The sequence below is a fragment of the Sciurus vulgaris genome (assembly GCF_902686455.1).
Source record: "Sciurus vulgaris genome assembly, chromosome: 5".
NCBI classification, from domain to species: domain Eukaryota; kingdom Metazoa; phylum Chordata; class Mammalia; order Rodentia; family Sciuridae; genus Sciurus; species Sciurus vulgaris.
Genome location: NC_136465.1, coordinates 160,938,721 through 160,962,917, shown reverse-complemented (window position 1 = coordinate 160,962,917; position 24,197 = coordinate 160,938,721). Strand labels below are relative to the sequence as shown.

Below are 24,197 nucleotides of genomic sequence, written 5' to 3'. Positions count from 1 at the left end.
TCAGTTGACTGAGTTCATTAAGACAGATTACCCTGGATTGCCATGAACCGGTCAGTTGAGTCCTTAAAAGAGAGCCTAGAGGTCAAAGGGATTCTCCCACTGGTTTGAAAGCAAGAAGGTGCCGTATTGTAAGAGGCCCTGTGAGAACAGGTAGTTTTGAATGGCAGCTAGAAGCTGAGCAGAGTCCCAGTTGAGAGCAAAAGAAAATGGGACCTTCAGTTCTACAACCACAGGAACTGCATACCCGTGGGAGAGGAGCACATACTGTCTGACACTCTGAGGGCAGCCTCAGAGCAACCCAGCTGAGCTGCACCCAGACTTCTGACCCTCAGAAACTATGGGAGCACAAATATGAGCTTTTTGAAGACTCGAAGTTTGAGGTAATCTCTTCTGTAGTGATATAAAACTAATACACATATAAACTAATGCTGTAATTATATCATCCACTGTTATCTGTGAGACTTTACAACTTCCCCACAGCTGTATTCCCAGCATCCTGTATGTTACTAGGCACACATTTATTATATGTTTAATCCCAAATTAAACATCTGGGGAGTTAAACTTTGAGTAGCCTGCTCACATTACTGAGTACCTTGCTAAAATGGAAAGATGTTTATCTTCTTGCCAGCGCAGAGGTGTCAATGTGGTTAAATTTATGAGAAACTCAAGTACTTTCCCCTAGGGTTCAGTCAGGAGATGTCCAGTGCTGAGGAGCTAAGCACGGTCTTCACTTTCAACACAGGTTCTCTATGTTGGCATTAAGTGAATAGAACGCAACACACTCTTGGTTACTCTTTGTAACCCCTGGTGATGCCCACATCAAGCCTAGGGAACCATGCATCAGGTATCTGAGAAAAATCAATTTTTGGTATAGTAGTCAGGTTGGGCTAAGATATGCTGCAGGAATAAATAATCACCAAATATCAATGACTTAAAACGGTATAACTCTCTATAAGACAGTGACTAGCTCCATGTGGCTACTGAGCACTTGAACTATAGCTAATTCATACTAAGATATATTCTCTGTGTAAAATACATGCTAGATTTTTAAAATCTAGTACACACACATACACAAAGAATATGAAATACTCAATCATTTCTATACTAATTGCATGTTTAAATAATAGTATTTTAGATCTTTTGGATTAAATTAAACATTCACTTTTTCTGTTTCTTTTTACTTTTTATATGTGACTACTAGAAAAAACTATATTATTTCTATTGATTGGTGTTATGAAAAAGCTTTATTTCCTGATTTCTTGTTCATACTACTTATCCCTTGAGGGTCAGTTCCCTTTAGTGACTCAGTGGTTCATTCTTGTAGGGCACTCGGTCAGAGGGGAAGCAGAGCTCAGAAGTGCTCATAAGGATGCACGCCACTTCTGTGTCTAGTTCATCAGATAGAAGTAGTCATATGGGCATATGTGCCAAGGTCATCAGGAGGAGGAATTCTATCTGATGTGTAGCACCAATTAATACACACTGACATACAGTGCCTTCCTGTATCACCTGCTTAGGAAAACAGTAGACTGATCTATTATACAAAGCAAACATTTTCTCTCTCAACACAGCCATTCATAAAGTCACTCAATAAACACGTAAAGATAATCTTAACTTCTATGTACGACATTGCCTAGTGTACAGGTACTATGTTGGATCCTAAAGATATAAAGAAGGCTAATATCCAGAAATCTCAAACTCATAATTCAGCAGAGCAACTATCACACTACTACTAATAATGTGAAGAATATGAACAGAAGGTGGTCCAATATCCACTGGGAGAGAGAATTCTCCCTTTGTGGATACTCCCACTATGCAGCTCCAAATGTCCTCTCATAAGCAAGCAATGTCAGTTCTGATCCATAAATCTCCAAAAGTTCTTTCACTTGTTACAGACTATCACCGTGTTTTCCCTGCTTCATCAGGAGGGTGTGTGAGATTAAGTTGAACTTGGGGACAACTATATCATCACAGTTATGTGCTTCATTATCACAAATGATCAGTCTGTTGATGGCTATTCCCAATTATGATCCATTCAGTCACCCAGGCGTCTTTATGCCCTTAGAAAGCTGCTGCAATTAACAGCCATGAAATAAGAATGACCCAGAAAGGACAGAAACCTTGGTGTCCACTGCTAGTGAGCAAGCAATTTAACTTTGGAAACACTTTCTCATGCATGTGGAAAAGGCTATGACATTCCTCCTAGGCTTTTTATATTGATCTCTTGGTGGAATACTGACCAATATTAGACGATGCTATAGTGCACATGGTGGCATAGTTTACTTAGTGTTTTAAACTAAAGGGTATGAAATGTGGCTCATATGATTTTTTATAACAGAGAAATCTGTTATAAAATCTGTTATAGATTATACCTCAATTCATATCAGTTCCTCACTGGCATAATGTTGATATATATATATATATATATATATATATATATATATCACAAGTGTAATAATATCACATAGCAAGTGTAGTTATATCAACATATATCATTATGTTGACATATATAATTTTAAATCATACTGTGAAGATCTCTCTCTCTCTCTCTCTCTCTGTATATATATATATATATATATATATATATATATATATATATATCTTTAATCCATACTGTGGTGACCACTGGTATGCTCATGGCACCTGGTATTCTCTCTTGGGGCACATGAAAGTCTGAATTTCCTGACTCACCTCATAGACTGGAGTCATATATGAGCTCCAGGCCTTGAGTTGTGAGCACTTGTGAAGACTGGTGTGTAATTCATCCTTCCTGGCCACAGAGACAGGTGTCTGAATGAAGCTCCTGTTATACTGGGTTTCAGGTAACTAGTAAGAGCTGTCCCTACTCTCTGTCCCGCCATCCTGAGATCAAGTAAATCCTGCTGCCTGAAGCATCTGAAATGACAAAACCTTGAGTCACATGTAGACATTTTACATGTCACTGGGAGGGTGAGGTCACAGGAAGATAGACTTACAGAAGGAAAGGGGACCCAGGATTAAGACTCCCTAAAATTTAGAGAATAAACAGAAGGGGACGTGGTTCAGAAAGGGCCAGCGAAGAAGAGAGACATCCAGGAAAGCATGAGATGTCTCCAGAGCGAGGCAGAAAAGGAGGAAACCGTTCACTGTGTGAAGGAAAGGTGCTGGTAAGGCCAATGAGATAACAGGGATGGGGGTACCACTGGATTCATCCTTATGTGATCTGTATGAAAGTGGTTTCTGTGGAATGGTGAGGAGAAAGGCAATGGAGACAGGCAGAGAAGGTGGGGCTTAACTGAGGTCAAGGCTTTGCCAGGCAAATAAGTCAAAGGAATGAAGGAATGAGAGAATTTGGGTGTTTCCAAGTGAGTGGTCCTAATGATGAACTGTGGAGTCACAGAGAAATAATGAAGGAAATGAAATGATGGCTAAAAAAAATGACTGGGGCAATTAAACATGGGCTCATTATCACCGTCAGTATGCCTTTCAATGACACTTAAGTGCAATATTTAAGCTCATTCGAAGTAACTTTCATTCCCAAGTCCTAAGTCCAAGTATTTAAGCATTCACTTATAACTCTTTCCCCTAAGAGATTTTATTTCAGAGGGGGGTTAAGGTATAGTTTTGCTATGTATAAATAGAAAAAGAAAAAAAAGGAAAATCACAAAGATTAGTAATTACTTGCTGATTGCTTATCTTTGTTTTGCCAACAAAATATAGACCAAATACAGCATTAGTTGAGATAAAGAATCATGACTAACATTTCTTCATCCAAATGGAGTCTGTACAGAGAGCTGTAGGGTGGGAGATCCCTTCTGGCAATCAGAAGCAACATTGGCCACCTCAAAGAGGTTATCCTGTTGTAACTATTCAGGGCTCTCCATGAGTCACTGAATGAAGAACCGGATTTCAGAAGACCCACAGGCACTTATTGGGGTTTGAGAAACTGAATAAAGTCAGCCTCAAATGAATGCCAAAGTGATTTACTGCTGTACAATCCAAAATAATATCCTAGCTGAGCCAAGGGAACTTTAGATGAGGAGGAGAAGGAGGGGCCCCAGGGCAACATAGTGCATTTCTAAACACTAATGGACACAAGGTCTCACTGTGTGTAATTTTCTTTCCTGCCTGCTGGCCTGCTAAGGTCAAGGAAATCATAAGTAGTATAGTTTCACTCCTCGGTCCGCTCTACTCCTGATCTTCTATAAAGCTCTTTATAATTTCGGCATGTATAGAAAGAGTGAGAATGGAGAATGGAATTGAAAAACAAAGGACTCTAGGGAGCAATAAATGTCATCTTCCTGGAAGACCACCGAGATCATGATAGTAGGAGCAGGTGGTTTAGCTGAACCCTGGCCTGTAAGAAATTCACCAATGATATGACTCTTTATTTAAACAGAAGTATATATAGTTGGTTGTAAAGACACTGAACTATATACTAGAGTGGGGAAAAGTGACTAAAATATGCATATTAGGCTAGGCCTATCGTTAAGGATTAGAAAAACAATTTCATCTGCCATGCATTGTATGCAGGGGAAATTGCTGAATAAGCATAAACTCTGTGCAAGTGAAGATGAAGTGGTGGGCCAGGCACTGTGGGAAAACCCTTGGGGTCCTCATGGGATTCATTCTCCAGTTGGGAAGCAGAGATGTACACAGGAGCAAGGATGCCTAAGTCCAAAGCTCATTGCGCCTTTGCTCATGTTTCCCATCTGGAATGGCATGCCCTTCTACCTTCTAGCTAGGTAAATACATACTTATCCTTATTAAGACCCATGTCACCCCCTTGAAGCTTCCTGAAACTTCTGGACAAAGTATAAAATTCTCTTAGCGTTCTCATAGAAACTTTTCAGACTCTGTTCCTATTTCATGTCTGCCTGCATCACTGATCAGTGAGCTTCTCAAGCTCAGAGTGTATCATGGCAGGTTGTATTTTCCAGTGATGGCTCCCACATTATCTCTCATTCCACGCATCTTCTAGAATCTTGCCATTCTTCATCAGGAAGTGGAATCTATGCCCCTTCTCTTTAATCCAGCCTTCACCAATGGACTACAGCAGAAGGCACTGCTTCTGGAGCTAGGTCACAGAATTGAGCATCTACTTTGGAATCCAGCCACCGTGTCACAAGGAAGCCCAAGCAGTCTGTGAGAAGGCCACACAGAAGGGACCAGGTCTGTAGCCCACAGCCCTGGCTGAGTGCTCAACTGCCAGCCAGCACCAACGTTCTAGCTCTGGGTGTCAGTTACCTGGATAGGGGTCCTCCAGGTCCTACTGGTGCTATTTCAACTGAAACCCCAGAAAGAAGCTGTCTTATTCAACCCTGCCCAATTACAGGTTTGAGAGCAAAATAAATGAAGGTTGTTTTAAGCCACCAAATTGTGAAGTTGTTTGTTATGAAACTATAGATAACTGGGACACTTATTCATTTTTGATTGTCTAGTGTCTGGCAACGGGCCTAGAATACAACAGATTCAAAACACCTACGCATAAAAATCGATACACTAACACAACAGGGCCAGAAGTAGTAGAGACAACTTTCCTTTATTTCTTTGTGGGAAGTTATAGGGCAAAGAACTTTCACCTTGTCCCCTTTATTAAAAACACAGGATGCTTCTTTACACAGAGTGATGCTACTAACTCCCCAATTAAAAGTTCAGGTCTCAATGCATTTAGCGCTGCTTTAAACAAAGACAATCATCTGATGTTGGTATCAGAACAAAGGTCCAAGTGTTGGGGAGGAACTCTGACTGTGGGAAACTTAGCCAGCCATGCCCATGTGAAGAACCCAAAATGGTTGCTCCTCCATCAGCTTGAATGCAGGTGTTAGAGTTTAAGAGTTACCACCGTGAAACCATTAGGGTTTTACTGAGATGTGGCTGGCAGAGTTAAAGTGATGGTTTGATCAGTCAAACCTGTTGAAAGGAGAGCTGGTGGCTGGACCCTATACAATTTTTTTTCTCAGCCTGGCATCTCTTGATACCTCCTTTGGAGGCCTTCTCTGCTTTGACAAGGAGAAGCTGGTACTATACTTCCCAGAATTCCCTTCCCCATGGGGTTAGGGTTAGCGTCCGCAAGGTGAGGTGCTCAGGTGAGATTTGAAAGGTGGAAAGGGAGAGGCTATTTCTTCCTTTAGGGAAGCAGACAGAAGCAGTTGTATAGGCAGATGCAAGGTTCTCGCAGCTTCAGGTAAGTTTCTGAGTATGACCAGTGTTGCCATCAGACACTCTCGAGGTCCCCAGTGGCTTCCATGCAACTCCTGAGATCCCACTTCCCTGTGCTGTGGTGCTTTAGGCTGAAGTAGTTGGAGGCGACTTCTCTGACCTTCACTCTCAGTCTTTCCAGCAGTGTTGCAAACCTCTACATTAAAAACATAATTCTTGGAAGACACAGAGTAGCTGGTTTTCCTGAACAATTTAGACTAAAAGAGGGGCCAGCCAGTTACATGCCCTAGGGAAGAATTTCAAAGAAGAAACTTTGGGTGTATGGCAGGCAGAAGTGAGGAGGTAGAACCAAAAGTGAAAACTAAACTGATGAATGGAAAAGGACAAGTTAGGGAAGGTTACAAACAACGTGGGCCTATCCAAAGGCCCAACCACTGCTCAGGCACTTGATCTCTCCCTAGCTTTGTGCACTGTGAGAGTTCAAGTTCATCCAGTTTCCCCTTCGACAGGCCTCCCAGTTGTTGCATTTATTCTTCTTACATGCAGTCAATGTGAAGGAAGCTTTGGGCATGACCTCAGAAGACGGTGCTGCATTATCACTTTTGCATCAAAGATATGTCAGGTTTGTCTGATAAAATTCAACTTGCAATTCTTTTTTTTTTCTTCTTCCAAATTTTCTACTTGTAAGGATTACAAGCAAGAGACCATGGATTTACAGTTCTCTGGACTGCTTTAACGTTTTAGAACCTTTCCATGTCATCAATGAATAATTAGTGTCATATTCATATTATATACTTTGCATAATGAGCAGCATTTTAACATCACATATGGTTAAAAGAAAAAAAAGAACAAAAATAACATCAGGAAAGAAAAGACTTTGGTTCCTTTCAAAGATACAACAATATGATGCTGATATTTGGTACACATGGTACACACATTGATGATAATGCAAAATGTACTTTGTATCAGAAGTGTTCAGTTTAGACCACTGAGAAGATATTTCAGATAAAGCTTCTTTTTGTGGGAAGTAACAATAGTTCACGATATGACTTCAGTTCTTCAGCTGTGCCTCACACAAGGCATAGTTTTTCCCCTTTAAGTTGTTCTATCTTGAGTGAAGGAATACGAATGAGTCAAATGAACTATGTATTGGTTTAGAATAATCCTTTGAATGTCAGTTCAAGATAACTTTGTACTGGTCATCTTGACCTAGCAACAGAAATATTTTGATTAAACTTTGTCTTCCTAAATAAACAAAAGCAGCTGAGGTGATGATAAGGCCCTTGGATTTTAACTAGTCTCAGAAATTGAACTGGGAGGAAGGGGGAAAAAAAAAAAAAAAAAAACAGGAGAGAGCACCTCCCCTGCCCATCGCCATTTTGATAAAGCTGTGTTAATAACCAGGTGGTAAGAATAATGCCCTGGTTCCCTGATGATGAGGTGGGGCTTGCCATTAGAATCTCAAGCTTTTGCAACACCAGATCCCTTGGGCTTTCCCTAGGCACAGGACAGAGACCCTCAGTTCAAGAGGTGATAGGGACAGGGTTGAATGCCCAAGACTGGAAAACAGAATAACCAGTAATTGAAGCCACTCCCTTCTTAACCAATACCATCCTCAACCATTATTGAGCACTTAATATATGCCACACTCTGCTAAGAACGGTAGAATGTATTAACTCATTCTATTTTTATAAAAGCCCCATGAGATAGGAATTATTTACCATTTAATAAAAGAAGAAACTGGGACCCAGAGCAGTTAAATACTTTGCTCAGTTACTTGGAAGTGGTAAAGCAGCAAGCAAATGTAAACCAAGTTGTCTGTTTTAAGAAGCCATTAAATACATGAGCCTTTCTTCTAATTCTAAGTCCTTAGGTCAGTTGAAAGAATGGAAAAGATGCCTTTAACTCCTCTGGCTACTTTATAGACACAGCAATGGACTACAAAAAGTTGGATCAAGGGTCTAAAGTAGTGATTCCCAAACAGGAACGACTCCTTCCACCTGCGGGAACATGTAACAATGCTTGGAGACATTTTTGGTTGTAATAATTTGGAGTGGGTATGTTATGGTTTAGATATGAAGTATTCCCTAAAAGCTTATGCGTAAGACAATGTGAGGAAGTTCAGAGGTGAAATGATTGAGTTATGAAAGCCTAAACCTAATCAGTGCATTAATCCACTGATGTGGATTAACTGGGTGGTAATTATAGGCAGGTAGGGTGTGGCTAGAGGAGATAGGTCCCTGGGAGCAGGACTTTCAGGTTTATATTTTGTCCCTGGTGAGCAGAGATCTCGATCTCTCTCTCTCTCTCTCTCTCTCTCTCTCTCTCTCTCTCTCTCTCTGCTTCCTGGTGCCAGATCCTGAGCTACTTTTCTTCATCATACCCTTCTTCCATGATGTTCTGCCTCACCATGGACTCAGAGCAATGGAAGGGGTCATCTATAGACTAAGATCTCTGAAACTGTGAATGCCAAATAAACTTATTCTCCTCTAGAATTGTTCTTATCAAGTCTTTTGGTCACAGTGGTGAAAAATTTGACTAAAATGGGGTGTTACTAGCATCTGTTGGGTAGAGGCCAGGGATACAGCTAAATATCCTATAATGCACAGGACAGCCCCCCACAACAAAGAATTATTCAGCAAATATTTTAATATTGCTAATGTAAAGTAACATGGGACTGAATTGGTTGGTGTTACCTAGACACAGCCAGGGAAAATTAGCTACTTGCAAGCAGCAAACTCAAAATTCTATGAGCTAAGTACAGGGATAAGTCTTTGGGATATAAAAACTAGTAAAACACAGTCTCTTCTCTCAAAGCAATTACAGCAGCAACATGAAATCCTTGCATTTAAGATTCAATATCCTAAACTTAGAAAAAACAACTTGGTAAATCAAATCAGAATAAATGCCCGTGTGCACCAGTTGTTTTTCCCCTCACTGTCAGCAAAGACCTCCATGAATTCTGTGATTGCTAGGATCTTAAAGCCAGCTGTTGGAATCCTGCAGATTGGTGTATCTCCCCTGCTAACTCAATGTCATTGGTAATGGATGTTGAGGGTGGCCAGTCCAGAAGGTGAGCCACCTAAGTGTTGGAAAATCAGCCAAACAGGAACCGAGCCTACCTCCTACAAACTTCATAGACCTCAGCCAATGACTGACAGTCATGGGGACCCTGGCTTTAAAGGCAGCCCAGGTCTGTGGTATTCTTCCTGCTCCACAGCTTCCTTGTTGGATCAGGCTGAAATTCAAGTTGAGCTGAGGACACAAACTTGGATTAGCTTTTTCTCTTCTGCTTTTCTGACTCCCTTCTCCTGTGACTGGCCTACAAGTCAACACCTTTAGCAAGAGTCCTTGCTTCAGGATTGGCTTCTGCTTAGGAAATCCCACCTCCAACAGTAGTTAACAAAAAAGCCACTGCAAGTGTAGGCCAATATTGGAAGCCCCTGAAAGACACTGAAGGACTATCCAGAGCTCTGAGATTCAGAAGAAAATCTGGTTAAACTGTGTTTAATTTTCCTTTCTCTTCACCCCAACTTGAGACTCTTGGTAATATATATAGGGAGCATACAAGGGCATAAAAAAATTATTGAGTGAAGTCAGATCTTAACTTCTTTCTTCTTAGACCAGGAAGCACTAGAGGACAGGAGCTTGGGTAGTTCAGGCTGTCCTGACATTGATTTATTCTAGAAACTCATGATCATGGTTTTAATTGTGCAGGAAGAGAGGAATCTGTGACGCCCCTTTCCTCCTATCCTCAGAGCTGTGGATCCTGGGAGAGCAACAAACTAGATGTGAGTGCAGGGATGAAAACAGAAAGTATGAACAGGAAGCCAATGAAGGCAGAGAACGATCTGGTGAGACCAGCACTTTGGAAAAATCTTTGTGACATTTTCCCTGGAAGGAGGGTAAAGCAAGACTGGATGGACAATCAAGAAAGTTGTTTTATTTGCTTCTTTTAGCTCTGAGTTGATCTATGATTTTATTCCAGATGAAACCAAAGCCAAATCCTCTTGAAGCAGATAAATGAATGTTGGAAACACTAAAATTGTTACTTAATGTATTCTGAGCTAGTCCAAGAACATTAAAGATAATTGTAAATCTCATTAATGCATATGTAATAACCATACATGGTCAATCAACTGTCAACTTATGTTGCCATTCCTAATTGTTACATTTTAAAAGGTTTGGAAACTGTATGAAAAATTTTCAGGGCAGGGGATGTAGCTCAGTGGTAGAGCATTTGCCTAGCACGTGGGAGACCCTGGTACCTGAACCACACAGTATTGTAGAGATAAATAAACATTTTATAAAAAGTTCATCTTAAAAATAAAAAGTAACAGTGTTAATCATTGTAGTCAGTTACGTTGATAACCAAGAGGCTGATAAGAAAGATTTACCAAATGCTGACAAGGACAGAGATAAGCACTTAATAAAAATCGTCTCATTTAATTATAATAGCTTATGAGGTAGATCCATATTAGCTTCACTTTGAAGGTAAACTTTCCCAAGAGCACATGGCTTGTAATGGTAGAACTAGATGAGCACTCAGAATGTCTAAATCACTGTATTAATTATCTATTACTCTGTGACAAATAACCATAGTTTTATCAGCTTGACAAGACGCACATCAATCATCTCACAGTTTCTCTGGGGCAGAAGACAGGCACAGCTTAGCTGAGTCCTCTGCTTCAGGGCTTCACCAGGCTGCCATTCATAACTTGGCCAGGGTTGCGGTCTTATCAGAGGCTTGACTGAAGAAAGATGTTTCCGAGCATCCTTGGTTGTTGGTAGTATTCATCTCCTTCCAATTGTGGGACTAAGGTCCCTGCTGCTGGCTGTCAGCCACGGGCCACTCAGCTCCTGGAGGCTGCCCCACCTTCCCTTGTCTTGTGGCCCTTCAGGGGCCATCTTGCAACATTACCATTATTTTCTTTGAAGCCAGTTGGGTGGAGTCTTTTCGATTCTAGTCTGCTGAGATGAAGTTTCACGTGCCATAACATAATTATAACAGTGACATTCCATTACATTTGCCATACTCTGTTACGACAGATGTCATATTCTATTGGTTTTAAAAAGCCACAGGCCCCACCTGAACTCAAGGGGAGAGGAGAATGCAAAGGTGTGAAAAGGAAGCGGGTGTCACAGTCTTGGGGTCTGTGTTCCGTGAGTTCTTGAAATTTGTATATGATCTACCAAAATTTTAATTCACATTTTCCTTAAATTGACTCATTTTGAAAAATAATTATTTTATTAAAAAGTTTACATCACAGTCATATGTGGAATATCAATAGCATTTGCCATCCATAGAAGATAACTGAAAAAATATACTGAAAACCAAACAATGAAATGAATGAAGACTAATGTAAAACTAAATAAGAAAAAACAGATTCAACTCTACTGCAAATTCACTTAATCTTCATAAAAAAGAGTGGTAATCTCATTCTGCTTTTTAAATAGTGGAAACAGAAATTCAGAAATTTTGGTAAATTGCCTGAAACCACTCAGTTCTTAAGTGCTTATACCAAGATTTGAATACCTGACTACCAGAGGCCAGAGTACGCGTGAGCTACAGCTTAGGGAGCCCCAGCTTCCTACTTCACCCAAGTATTCCTGTTTCCTTTTCCTTCTCATAACTCTACTCAGTTGCCTCCTAACCTCCTTAAACCTTAAGATACTCAGGGCTGGGGCTACAGCTCAGCGATAGAGCGCCTGCCTAGCAGTGAGGCACTGGGTTCAATTCTCAGCACCACATATAAATTAATGAATAAAACAAAGGTCTATCAACATCTAAGAAAAAATTTTAAAAACCTTAGGATGCACCACTAGTGTCCAGGAATGAACACAATTCAGGGTAAAGGACAAGGACGCTTAGGCTTTGGTCCTGCTTTCTCTCTTACTGGCTGTCACCTGAGGCAAGTTACTGCTTTGCCTCAATTGTCTCATCTGTAAAATGATGATGATAATAGTGAGTGTTAAATAAACATCAGTGTAAAAATATTATGGATACTATTTCTGTCATTTTCTCAAGGAAAAATATCCAAATTTAGTATGGATATATATATTCATACACATCCATCTCTCCCCCCATATATATATATATATATATGTTTATTCAGTTAAATTTTTAAAATCCTTCTGAGAAAATCAAACCTAAACAAGTTATTTTGATGAACTGCCTGATTTTATGCATTTTAGTTTTTAAAACTTACTATCTTCTGTGGGGACAATGCATCGGAGTGGGGCTTAGGGCATGGGATCTTGTGAGCAAATGAAGCGTGGTCCTTAGTTAGGGCCATGAACAGGAGGACATTCTTAGCCCAGGGAAGAGTAGCACCTGTGGGCACAGACTGGGGAGCTTGTGGCCATTCTTCCCCTACTGTTTGAAGAACATTGCTCCAAAAACTCACCCCTTGCTCTCCCCCAACATGAATTTTTTGTTCAAGTCAGTAATTTCTAGCAGCATGAAAACATGCAGCTATTTTCTCTCATCTTAAATAAAAAGAACACTTTCTTTTTCCAACTTCTTACCTCACTTCTCTCCTTTCCTTTCCTTTCCTTGAAAGAGCAGTTTATATTTGTTGTCTGCACATTTTCTGCTCCTCCTTTTTCTTGATGCTTTCACATCCACTTTTCCACCAAAACTTCTTTCCCAGCTCACCCATTGTGAAACCCAGTGGTGAGCTTTCAGTTTTCGTCTTGCTCTGCAGCAGTATTTGGCACGGTCTATTGCTCTCTCCTCCTGAAACACTGTTCCAAGCACCATACACTCTAGATTTTCCTCCTGGCTCCTGGATGATGGATGGGTCCCTCTCAGTCTCTGCTGACTCCTCCTCATCCTCCCCCATCATACTACAGTTGTGCCCTGTACGTCAACTCAATCTTTACACCTCTAGTCTTCATGTGCACTCATTCCTTTGGAAATCACATCCAGATAAACATATCTCAGCTCTCTTCCCAAATTCCGGACTCTTCTACCCCATGTCTCCACGGGGACCCCTCAAAGTTAACAAGTCTACACTGAGACTCACTCTTTTCCACATCCTTGGCAACTTCTGTGTTCCAATTGCTTAATGAATACCACGTGGCTCTTTTCTCTACCACTTACTCATTCCACCTGCAATTCCCATCAGTTCCACTTTCTACCCTTCTCACCGTCTTCTCTACAATGTGCTTGACCTCCATCATCTCCTTCATTCATTTTTGCAACCAATCTCCTAGTGTCCCTCTTCTGCCCTTGCTACCTCTCCCCCTCCCACAGTCTCATCTTACCAGGTAGCTAGAGTAACCTTAATAAAACGGAAATCAGATCTTCTCATTCTTGTGCTCAAAACTTTCCAACAGCTTCCCAAGTCCCGTAGAGAAAAATTAGATTTTCCTAGTAACTGTCAAGGACCCCCGGGGTCATCTGGTTTCTATTGCCTTGCTGCTGTAAATTCTCACATTCGCCTCACTATTCACACTGGTCTCCTCACTATCTTATGGACCTACCTGGCATGTTCCTGCTTCAGGACCTTAACACTTGCTGTTCTCACTCTGGAGGAGAGGCCCACTTTTGCCAGCTTTTATAAAATTGCAAGGCCCTCTCAATGCTTCCTGCTTTTCTTTCTTATTTTGTGCTTAATCATCCAACAAGGCAAGGATTTTTGTCTTCTTTATTCATTGCTAAGTTCCTAGTGCTCAGAGCAATGCCTGGCAGAGTGGGTGTGTGATAAATATTTGTTGAATGAATTAGTTATTATCCAGATGGTATGATTTATGTAATTGTAGTTGTTTTATAATGGCTATAATGATAGGGGTCTTCTCTCATGCTCCACAAGATTCTAAAGGAGGTGGGGGGTCTGTTCCATTAATACGCCCACTACTCACACATGCCAAATAATTTAAAAGTCATCCATGATTTGACTAACTGTAGAAAGGAAAATTTAAGCCTTTTACAAATGACAACAACTTCAAAATAGGCACCAAAGGACTGAGAGTAGATATAGAATTAAAAATGGGAAAAATGTAAAATGTGAATTAATAAATGTGATCTCTTTAAAAAGGGAATCCCTTTAAATAGACAGACTAGGAAACAAATCACTTGGACCTAATGATGCTTTATTTGGCAACTTCGCTGTGAATTGTTTTCTCTGGGCTAATATGAAATTGATTCAAGTTATAGAATATTAAAGACCCAGGGTACCAAGGTAAGCACTTACTTGCTGACTAATCATGCTGGAACAAAGGTTTTACAAAAGATTAAGTTTGTGTCCTCACTTTTACAACAAATAAAGATCCTCCTAATTGTGCTTCTTGAAATTCAATGTTAAAAGAGATAAGGACATTCTTATGATAAACTGAATTACAGAGGCTGTCTTTATCCATTCAGAAACATAAAGCTGGGTGTGAAACATGTTTTCCACAACTGTCGGACATTATGACACACAGCTAATGAAGAAGACACTAGTAATTCATAAAATGTACTTAGTGTCAATCATTTCAGATGGACATGGATTCACAGAAAGCTCCCTGGAGTTCTCTCTCTCTCTCTCTTTTTTTACTTTGCAACCTTACACTGAGGTTTTTATAAGAACCTTAAACTAAGGTTCTCATAAAAGGTTGAAGTAACTTCTGGAAGTTGAAATAGTCATTAGAATTGTTGTCTCTGTGCTGCAGCTATTTATGAAGAACTCAATTTAAATGAAAGTGCTTCTAGTGTTTCTAAATCTTAACCCAGTGTAAACACAGATTTGTTTATTGTTCCACCAAGGGACATTTTAATTATTTGTGGCAGAGAAGAATTAATTTACCTATAATTTCCTGCTGCTTCCTAAGCAAGACAACCTGTGAAGGTCCCTTTTGCTGAGCTGGCAGAGGCTGTGAGGATGCAAAGCAGAGCTGAGAGTCTGAGCTAGAGACAAAAATGTGCTGCTTATGCAAAAGCTGTGGGCATGAGGGCAAGACTGGAGCCAGGCAGTGAAAAGGTTGCGTAGGAAAAATGTTCCAGGAAATGGAAGGTCTAGCTGTTGGTGGTGCATAGAGGACCGCAGGGCACAAGAGAAGTAGGGAATCCAATGCCCAGAGAAGGAATCGGGAGGAAAGAGATGCTCAAATAAATCTTTTTGAAGGTTTGCTGTTTTTCCAATTGCCAATTTTTATCTGATATACATTAAAAAAATAGCTAGCTATTAAAATTGAAAAACCAAAATGACACTAGTGTTCCACCTGCCACACCACAGTTAACACTGCACTGGGTAGCACAAGTGCATGCCAGGGCAGACCTCTCCCCTGCAGCCTCCTGCTGGAATTCTGCTGGCAAGACAGATATTGTCTCAGGACAACAAGGAGATTTGTAAGCTTTTCAGTAACAGATATTATTTGGAAAAGTATTAGGCCTTTTGAGTTTAATGAATAAGTCAGAGAATGACATTGAAAATATGTATACAGAAGAAACCCTAGGGAGAGATTAGTTATGAAGTTTAAAACAAAAATCTCTCATTAATCAAACAAAGCTATTATGATGAGAATCAAAATTGTGACAAAGTCAGAATGAATTTTTATTATTTCAGATCATGTGGATGTTCAGATCTTTCATTTCTTCACGTAAGAATTCTGCCACTTAGGAGTAAGAAGAAATAACAATAGGAATGATTTTTAAGGATAAATACATTAGTGTGCTATTAATGTTAAGAAAAAAGTATATAATTGTCTCAACAAGAATTTAAAGACCAAGATTTATCAACGATATGCTCGACTGGCACAGGAAAGATTTTCTGGAATCCCACAAAGCTGGGAACAAACAAGACATTCAATACTGTCTGTGCTCCAAGGGAACTCAAGTGAGATGGTCTTCTGAGCAAGCTGAGATTAAGAACCTGTTCACTTCACATGACACTCCTCCTACCATTTTCCCAGTTCTCTTGTTGGAGGCATTCCAGATAAATGTGTTATAAATGTTCAAGGGTTGAGGTTAATTTAACAGATCTGGAAAAATATCACTTATTTAAAAGTCTCCCAAGATCAGCACGAGTGTGGGCAAAATATTCCTCTAATTTGGTGCCTCCATACAACCTGCAGGTTGCATGAACTGCAGTTGCCATCATACAAGGAAAAACCTGATGTCTGACTTCAAAGAAGCAGACACAGATATTTTTACTTGTCAATATGTTTTTCTTATTGATTAAGAAAAGCTACAGAAGCTTTGCACAGTGTTTAGGGAAAATTTGAGATGAATTAACAGGCCAGGTTCTACAAATATGCACAGTATTTCTGGGTACACAATAAGCCCATTGAGGATTATCACTGGAGGCCTGACCAGGCCTCTTGTTTGCTTAGTTCTTCCTTAATACTCCCCATGCAGAGAAGACAGGGAAGCAAGAGAGCATATTGCTGGTAAAGTAACACTTGCGTTTTTGAACATGATAACAACAAACTGAATGTCTCTCTTAAAACTGGAATCATTTTGTAAATTTCAGCTATTTTTGGCCAAATCAGTCTCTTCCAGTGTGCAAGGGTGCCTGAGCTCATGGTGTTTCCTGAAATATAAAAATGGCTTCCAGAAGGGGTGACAGCATTTCATACTCCATTTACATACCCAGAGAAACAGAAAAATATAGGAATTTAGGCAAATAATCACATTTTGACATAATTCATTTAATTGGAATAGAATATTTTCATTGTCATGGAATCATTTGACATTACAATGCCCTCCAAGGCAAAACACGATGCAAAAGTCTAATTTGCTGGAACATTCCCCAAATAGTGAAAACTGGCAAACTGACCAAATAAATGTTCTGTTAAAATAATGACTAATTGCCCATTTTTTAAATCGACTTGATATGAATAGACATATATTTTTCTTATCCAAGCAAAGCTATTTACCTCTTTCTCCATTTGTAATCCTTCTGCTCTAATATTTCTTTCAAATACTTCTCTCTTTTCAGTCTGGGGATTGGATTTTCTGTACACAAGAATGTAGTCAATTCGACACTTTCCATCTCTAAAGTAAAGTCCATTTGACTTGTTTCTTTCTGGCACTGTCTGGGTACAAAGAGAAAGGGACCAGTTTAAGCCATTCATAAACTTGAGTTTCAGGTGGGTAATTATAAAGAAAAATTAAAGCTAAATGGATTTTGTTTTTTGCTTTTTATTAAAATCATTCTCTAATAAGAAATATAAACAAGAAGAAACAAATAATATAAAAATGGGGCAAACATAAGATATCTAAAACCACCAAGCACTGGCAAGAATGTGGAGCAACTGAGAATTCTCCTCTTCTATAGTTAAGAGTGGAAATTGATATCCTAACTTTGGAAAACACACTGGCATTGTCTGGCAAAACTGAACATTTGCAGAACATACAACTCTAGGAAAATTTTTGTTAAGGCAATGAAGAGATGTGTATATGAATATGCATAGCAACATCGTTCTTAATATAAAATTTTTAAAAATTGAAATCAACTCATGTCTATGGACACACAATAAGTGGATAAATAAATTATACGAAGGGCATGCAGTGAAAAACTGTAGAGCCACGAAGATCAATGAGTCTTGCATCTAACAACAATAGCAAAATATGAATCTTAAAAACAATACTGAAAGGAAAAATAGCAAATCAGAAGATTTCATACCACATTTTATAAAACACAGAATTTTATAAAACACAGAATCTTTAAAAGTAATTTGGTAAAATTACATATGTATGTGGTAAAATTATTTTTATAGCAAAATAATAAAAAGCACAAAATTCAGGAAGATGGTACCTCTCTGGTAGGGTAGAGACATGGGATTGCAAGTAGCTTCAATGGCTTTGGCAATATTCTAGTCCCATGTTTCTCATTTTTTTTTTTTTTTTTTCTCACAATAAGAAAAACAGTTGACTTTGCTGTCCTTGGATATCTATGTAAACACATGTATGTACAAAGTATTTGAGACAAAACTTTCACCCAATAACACTTCTCCTTGCTACTTACATATATGCTATTGTTAATTTAAATTAACATTGCATTAAAAAACAATCATTGGAGTTAGTAACCTACGATGAGGTTGTCACCAGAACGTGAAAAAATACCTTTCGAGTTCATAAATTGGAAGATGGTTCAAGGAGTTCATTTTATTATGATGCTGCACAACTTACCCAGAAGTTACAAGTGCTATTTTGCAGTAATCAAATACTACATATATTAAAAAGGGAAGAACTAAAAGAATGGGTTGAAGTTTCATCGAGGCTCTTTAAGCTTGTAATGACATTTGACACTAAAAGAGAACATCATGTACAGGTTGGTGAGGCTGGAGCAAAGTGTTGCAGGATAATAGATTTCAAAATTTAATTTGTAAACCCAGTCAAGTGGAAGTGGGGAATTCATCTTTCTAGGACACAGAAAACATCAGTTTCCAAATAGTAGCATGAAGAAGGCAAACGTGTTAGACCTCCAGAGCTAGAAACCACATTCTTGCACAAGCATCATCCATGCAACCTCACCTGAAGAAAGCTCTGAGCCAGGGGGAACAGAAGTACCTATGCAAAATGTCTCAACAGATGTTTTCAAAAGGTGACCAATCCTCACTAACCATCTTTTGGCTTTTGGCTTATGATGCACTTAGGAATCTACCTGAATAAATACTTCATTAACAATGATTTTCCAAGCAAGGAAACTATCCTGTGGATTTAGTACATCAGCTGCTGCTTTCAAAAAGGACTTTGGGCTGAGAGGGGAATTCAGTGGTAGAATGATCGCCTCGCATATGTGAGGCCCATGGTTCCATCCTCAGCACAGAAATAGTAAGAGTAATAACATAGGAACAAAAATAAAATTAAAAAAAAAAAATCTACAGTCATGAGTATCAGGAGGAGGGTTGGTCCTGAGCAGAACAACATGTTCCACCTTCAGCAAAGTCCTGATTTCTGAGACTGTTTCCTCATTTGTAAGTTAAGGAAGTAAGACTAGCTGCTTCCTGAGTCCCTTTCACTGCCCTTATATCACTATGCCACCTTATGGCATCCAAAGTATCTGTGTGAAGAGATGATGACAAAAGGAATTTTTTCTTTAAGAAAAATGAAAGAAAATAAAAGACATGGATAGTAGCTTAAGGAACTTGTGGGGAGAGGTCTGCAAAGCTTGGTAGAAGTTAACAATTTCCCCTGCTTAAAGGCATCATCCTTTCCATGGTTACTTGTCTCTGTAATAACAAAATATTAGCAGTGGACCATAAGTAAATTATTCTGATTCTGTAATGTTTACCACCTCTACTCATGGTGCATACACAAAGGAAATACTAAACACTACCAAGACACAAACTGAGAAACAGTCAACACCTCTAACACAATACTTTTCCCCCAAAATGACACATGGACAGATATATCTATTTACAATTGCAATGTTTCCAGATACAGAGGCCAACAGAAACTCAGAGGCTCCAGACAACACTATTTATGGAGAGATGGTACACTTTACATTACTATTCTATGTGCTGGGGGATTTATATAAGTATATCTCTGTAAAGGTTACTTTTTACTACTTATGACACCCAGAATACAGATCTTAAACTGGTAGATAGTTTTAAGAATCATCTTTTGTATACATGACATGTCTCTAGGTTTAAGAAGGTAAGTGTATGATCCACTAAAAGTTTGTTTTGAGCATAGGTGGATTTAGAATCCCTAAAATGTACTAGACCCATGGGGGACATCAAAGGAAGATAAAACCTTGTTTTCCATAAACCTACAATTTATGAGATTATGACTTTAATGGTCCATTGGAACATGCTTCACATTTTTTTTAACAAATCATACACTCTTACCTCTCCCCCTGTTTCTAATCTGCTGGCATCATCTGAAGTACTGGTCAGGTTTCCAGGATGAAGGAGGGAATCATCATCTTTGCAAGGGCTATTGACAGCTTCTAATTCATCAAAAAGAATATTGACATCCTTGGCCACTAGAACCAAAGTAAATACATTAAAAGTGGGTTTAAGAATCTGGGATCTTGAAAGCAACACTGAAAGAGAAGATATCTCCCTGTGACTTCATGTGTTCTCGTTATTTCAATCACACCATTGAGTAACGGGTCTATCATTTCCTAATAGAAAAGATGTCAGATGTAAAACATATTTGACCAAACAATGACAGTGTACTCATTAGGTAAGATTCAGAAAAATGTGAGGCAAAGTAAAGTATGTCCACAATATAAACACATTTGTCTTCTGGGGTAATGGGAGACATTTGTTTGGTTTTCCTTCACATACTTGTTTAGCATAAGGTACTTTCATTCAAGACTTCTGAGAACTCATTCTCTGAGTTGAAGATGACCTATACTTTTCTATGCCGTTCTTTTTTCCATTTAAGCACCATGGAGCTTACAAAGTGAATCCATAAAAGTGCTACTGAATGGCTTAGTGATTTTTTTCTTCCTATATTACTTCCATAAGGTTGGATAAAGCACTCCTAATGTAACCATGAAGCATGCAGTTAGATTTTCTGCTTTCCTTCTTCCTCTAATGCTGAACTGAAATACTGAAGTGAACCATTCTGAGGCTCTCCCCAAAGGCTGTTGATGTTAACAAAATACCAATAAATAAAAGGCTGTATGTCAGAGTCCTAAGTACAGACTACTTTCAAATGCACAATGCCTCCAGCACTCTAGAAAACAAAGTTCAGCACCAGTGGAAGAGGAGAGAACACGATGCCACGTGTGGGTTTCTCCTTTACCAATTCAGATTATGGCCAACATGCAGCTCGACTTTTTGTTTTGATGCTTTAAAAACGACCAAGGGCTTCTAACTTGTCAGAAGCTGCTGCATAAAAGAATCCATGGGAGATTGACTTCTTACCCAAGCACATAATAAATTATTCATTCTTTCATTCAAAAACGTTTTAGGAATGTGGACATTGTATGTCAGACACAGAGTATGTGATAGCCACACTTCGGTAGAGAAAAGTCATGTGCCTTTCTGCCTTTCTGCTATAAGGTAAACAAACCAAATGAATGTAAATTGTGAATGCTCTCAAGGAAAGAGCAGAGTTTGGATATGGGGACTAGAGATGATCTACTTAGGGTGACCAAGTTCTAAGGCTATCACCAAATGTGATTAGGCAATTCATTTAACTTTTCAAGTTTTTCATCTCTAAAATAAAATGGACAGATGTAGAATAGAGTTTACATTTACTCTTTACTATGATAGGCTGGATCACACCCCCTCAAAGTTGATCTAATCCCTGGAACCTGTGAATATGTTATCTTATATCACTAAAGGCTTGTTGAAGTGATTAAGCCACAGATCTTAAAATGGGGACATTATCCTGCATTACAAGGGCAGGTCCAGTGTAATTACAAGAGTCTTTAGAAGCAGGGGCCAGGATGGTAAGAATCAGAGAGATGGACTGCAAATGTTCTGCTGCTGGCTTTGAGGATGGAGTACAGGGTCATGAGCCAAGGAATACAGGTAGCCTTTAGAAGATAAAAAAGGCACAAAAGTAAATTTTCCCCTAGAGCCTCTAGGAGGAGAAACACAGGCTTGCTGACACCTTGGATTTAGGACTTCTGACCTCCAGAGCACTATGATAACAAATGTGTGCTATTGGAAGCCACTAAGTTTGTAGTAACGTATTGCAGCAGTAAAAGTAAATTAATATACTTACCATAGGTTTTTTAGACCATGAAGCTACAGAAAAGAAAAGACCATGGTCTTTTCATAGAACGATGGCTAGGAGAACCTACACGGTGCCAGGTACTCAAGGAGAGGAGCCAATACTTTTTGAGGAAGTACAATATACACAGTGCTTTTTAGAGGTGTCCAAATCAAAGTCAATTTCCCTGAGCACCCTATGTAACAAACTCCCCTAATTTTTCTCCTGTATTTACCTCCTTCCCAGCACTGAACACCACCCATAGGTACTTTGTTTATTTATTTACTTATTATTGCTTGTTTAGCTTATTAATTAGCTTATTAGTTCCCTAGTTCCATAGGGTTGGAACCTAGTCTGTCTTGACTGATCAGAGGCCCTGGCACAAAGTAAGCCCTCAGCACATATTTCTTGAATGAAAGAATGAGGACTGTAAGATAGGTACAGTCTAGTTATGTCTGAGAGTCCCTTCCCTTTAACAGCCCTAGAACTCTGAATATCTATTTTTCCTAACATGGTTCTTATGCACAAACTTGGATTGCCCAGTTTCAAGTAGTGATTGAATTTCAAGGAGATATTGATTAGATTTGAACAACTGGATAAAAATATAATTCTAACAAAGTCAGACAACCTGCTTGCTATTCCAAACTCTGCCACTTAGCCATGTGAATTTGCACTTCTAGTTCCTTCCTGGTGAGACAGGGATACTTTGGATCTTAAATAGCCTCCGAAAGCCCACATGTTAAAGATTTAGTTCCCAGTTGGGCACTAGAGGGAGGTGGTGCGGCCTAGAGGAAGGTCATTAAGATATGTCTCTGAAATGGGTAGTCGACTCCAGCCCCTTCCTTTTCCTCTTTTTTCCTCATCCCCATACTTTCCGCTATGCCATACTGTCTCACTACAGGACCAAAAGCAGTGGGGGCAACTGAACATAAACTGAAACCTCCAAAACTGTGAGCAAAAGGAACCATTTCCCTGTGTAAGTTGATTATCTCGGGTCTTTGGTACGGGAACAGAGAGCTAACATGGAAAACCGGCTCTGAGAAGTGGAGCTGGTGTGGTGAGTACACCTGATGAGGTGGAAAAACCTTTGGGACTGGTTTGCAGGAGGGGTGTGGAAAAATTTGGAGACTCAAGCTAGAAAAAGACTAGCAAGCTGTAAATGAAGTTTAATGCACCATTCTGCTGAAGACTCAGATGACTAGGCGGCTGATAGGAATGCAAATGGTAAAGGCCATGCTGATGAGGTTTCACATGGAAACCACAACTCTACTGGGAACAGATCTAAAGGCCACCAATTGTTACACAATGAGGAATTAGGATGCATTATGCCCATGCCCCTAGACTTTGTAGGATGCTGAATTTAAAGGCAACGGACAAGTTTAGCTGGTAGAGAAAATTTTAAGGCAGCAAAGCACTCAGGCAGTGGACTGGGTATTTTTAGCCAAATTTACAATGAGAATTGGGAGCAAAATGGAACAGAGCAGAAAGATTTGTGTAAAGGATCAGACAAGGAGGGTACAGTTGCTTAAGAGATTAACAGTGTTTTGAAAGAATTAGGCACTCTACACCAGGACATTAGAAAAGATGTCTGGAAGAAAGCTCAGATATTACCAAGAGTCCCTCCCTTGAAGGGTCAAACATACAAATTGTTTCAAAGAACGTCTATGGAATTTTTTGATAAGCGAGCTTTGGAATGCTCTGCTAGTCAAGGACTCCCAAGCTGGCAAAGCATGCAAAGGCCGTTGAAGCTGTGGCTCAAGTAGGCTCAGGTACAGCTAACATTGGCAGCAGTTACCTTGGCATCAACCATATGGTACTGGTCAAGAAAGCTTGCACCAAGATTTCAATGAAAAGTCTGGGAGGCCAGGGAGTATATTGCAGGGTGGAGATTCTGCAAGCAATCCATTATTGGGTAGAGGGAAGTGATTAGTGGTATTTAGTGGGAAAAGGTCAGGGATGCTGCTAAACATCCTATGATACATACGATGTCCTACAACAAAGAGTTACCAGCTCAAAAGGTCAATATAGGAATCCACTCTTACTTGCAGTGTCCCTTTCTGCAGTTCCAATTAACCATGGTCAACATTGATCCAAAAATATTAAATGGAAATTCCAGAAATAAATGACTCATAAATTTTACATGTTCCCTATTCTATATAGCATGATGAACTCTCATGCTCTCCGTCTTCACCCTGCCAAGACATGAATCAACCTTTTGTTCAATGTGTCCATTCTTTATATGCTACCCACCTGTGTCAGACATTTAGTAACCATCTTGGTTATCAATACAGTATTCAGGGCTTGTTCCTGGCCATGGTTTCAGGCATCCACCTGTGGTCTTGGACCATATCTCCTGTGGATAATGGGGATGACTATAGTGTTAAGATTGAGAAATCTTACCCTACTATTTAATTCTAAAGGGAACAATGCATGGGAAAGAGAGAGAAGCCCT

The 24,197-nt window shown here is 39.5% G+C and overlaps 1 protein-coding gene across 5 annotated transcripts in view; it reads right to left on the bottom strand.

Annotated features, from left to right (window-relative positions):
- ANO4 (anoctamin 4) overlaps positions 1-24,197 on the bottom strand; it is a 377,561-nt gene that overhangs the window by 135,486 nt on the left and 217,878 nt on the right. For 4 of the 5 annotated variants that reach the window (XM_079141368.1, XM_079141366.1, XM_079141367.1 and 1 more), the window contains 2 exons: positions 19,921-20,057; positions 17,002-17,160 (listed from right to left, as the gene is read on the bottom strand). In XM_079141368.1, coding sequence (XP_078997494.1) covers positions 17,002-17,160; positions 19,921-20,057 — 296 coding nt within the window. The remainder of the gene's footprint in view (positions 1-17,001; positions 17,161-19,920; positions 20,058-24,197) is intronic. The other variant, XM_079141369.1, reaches the window with a different exon arrangement.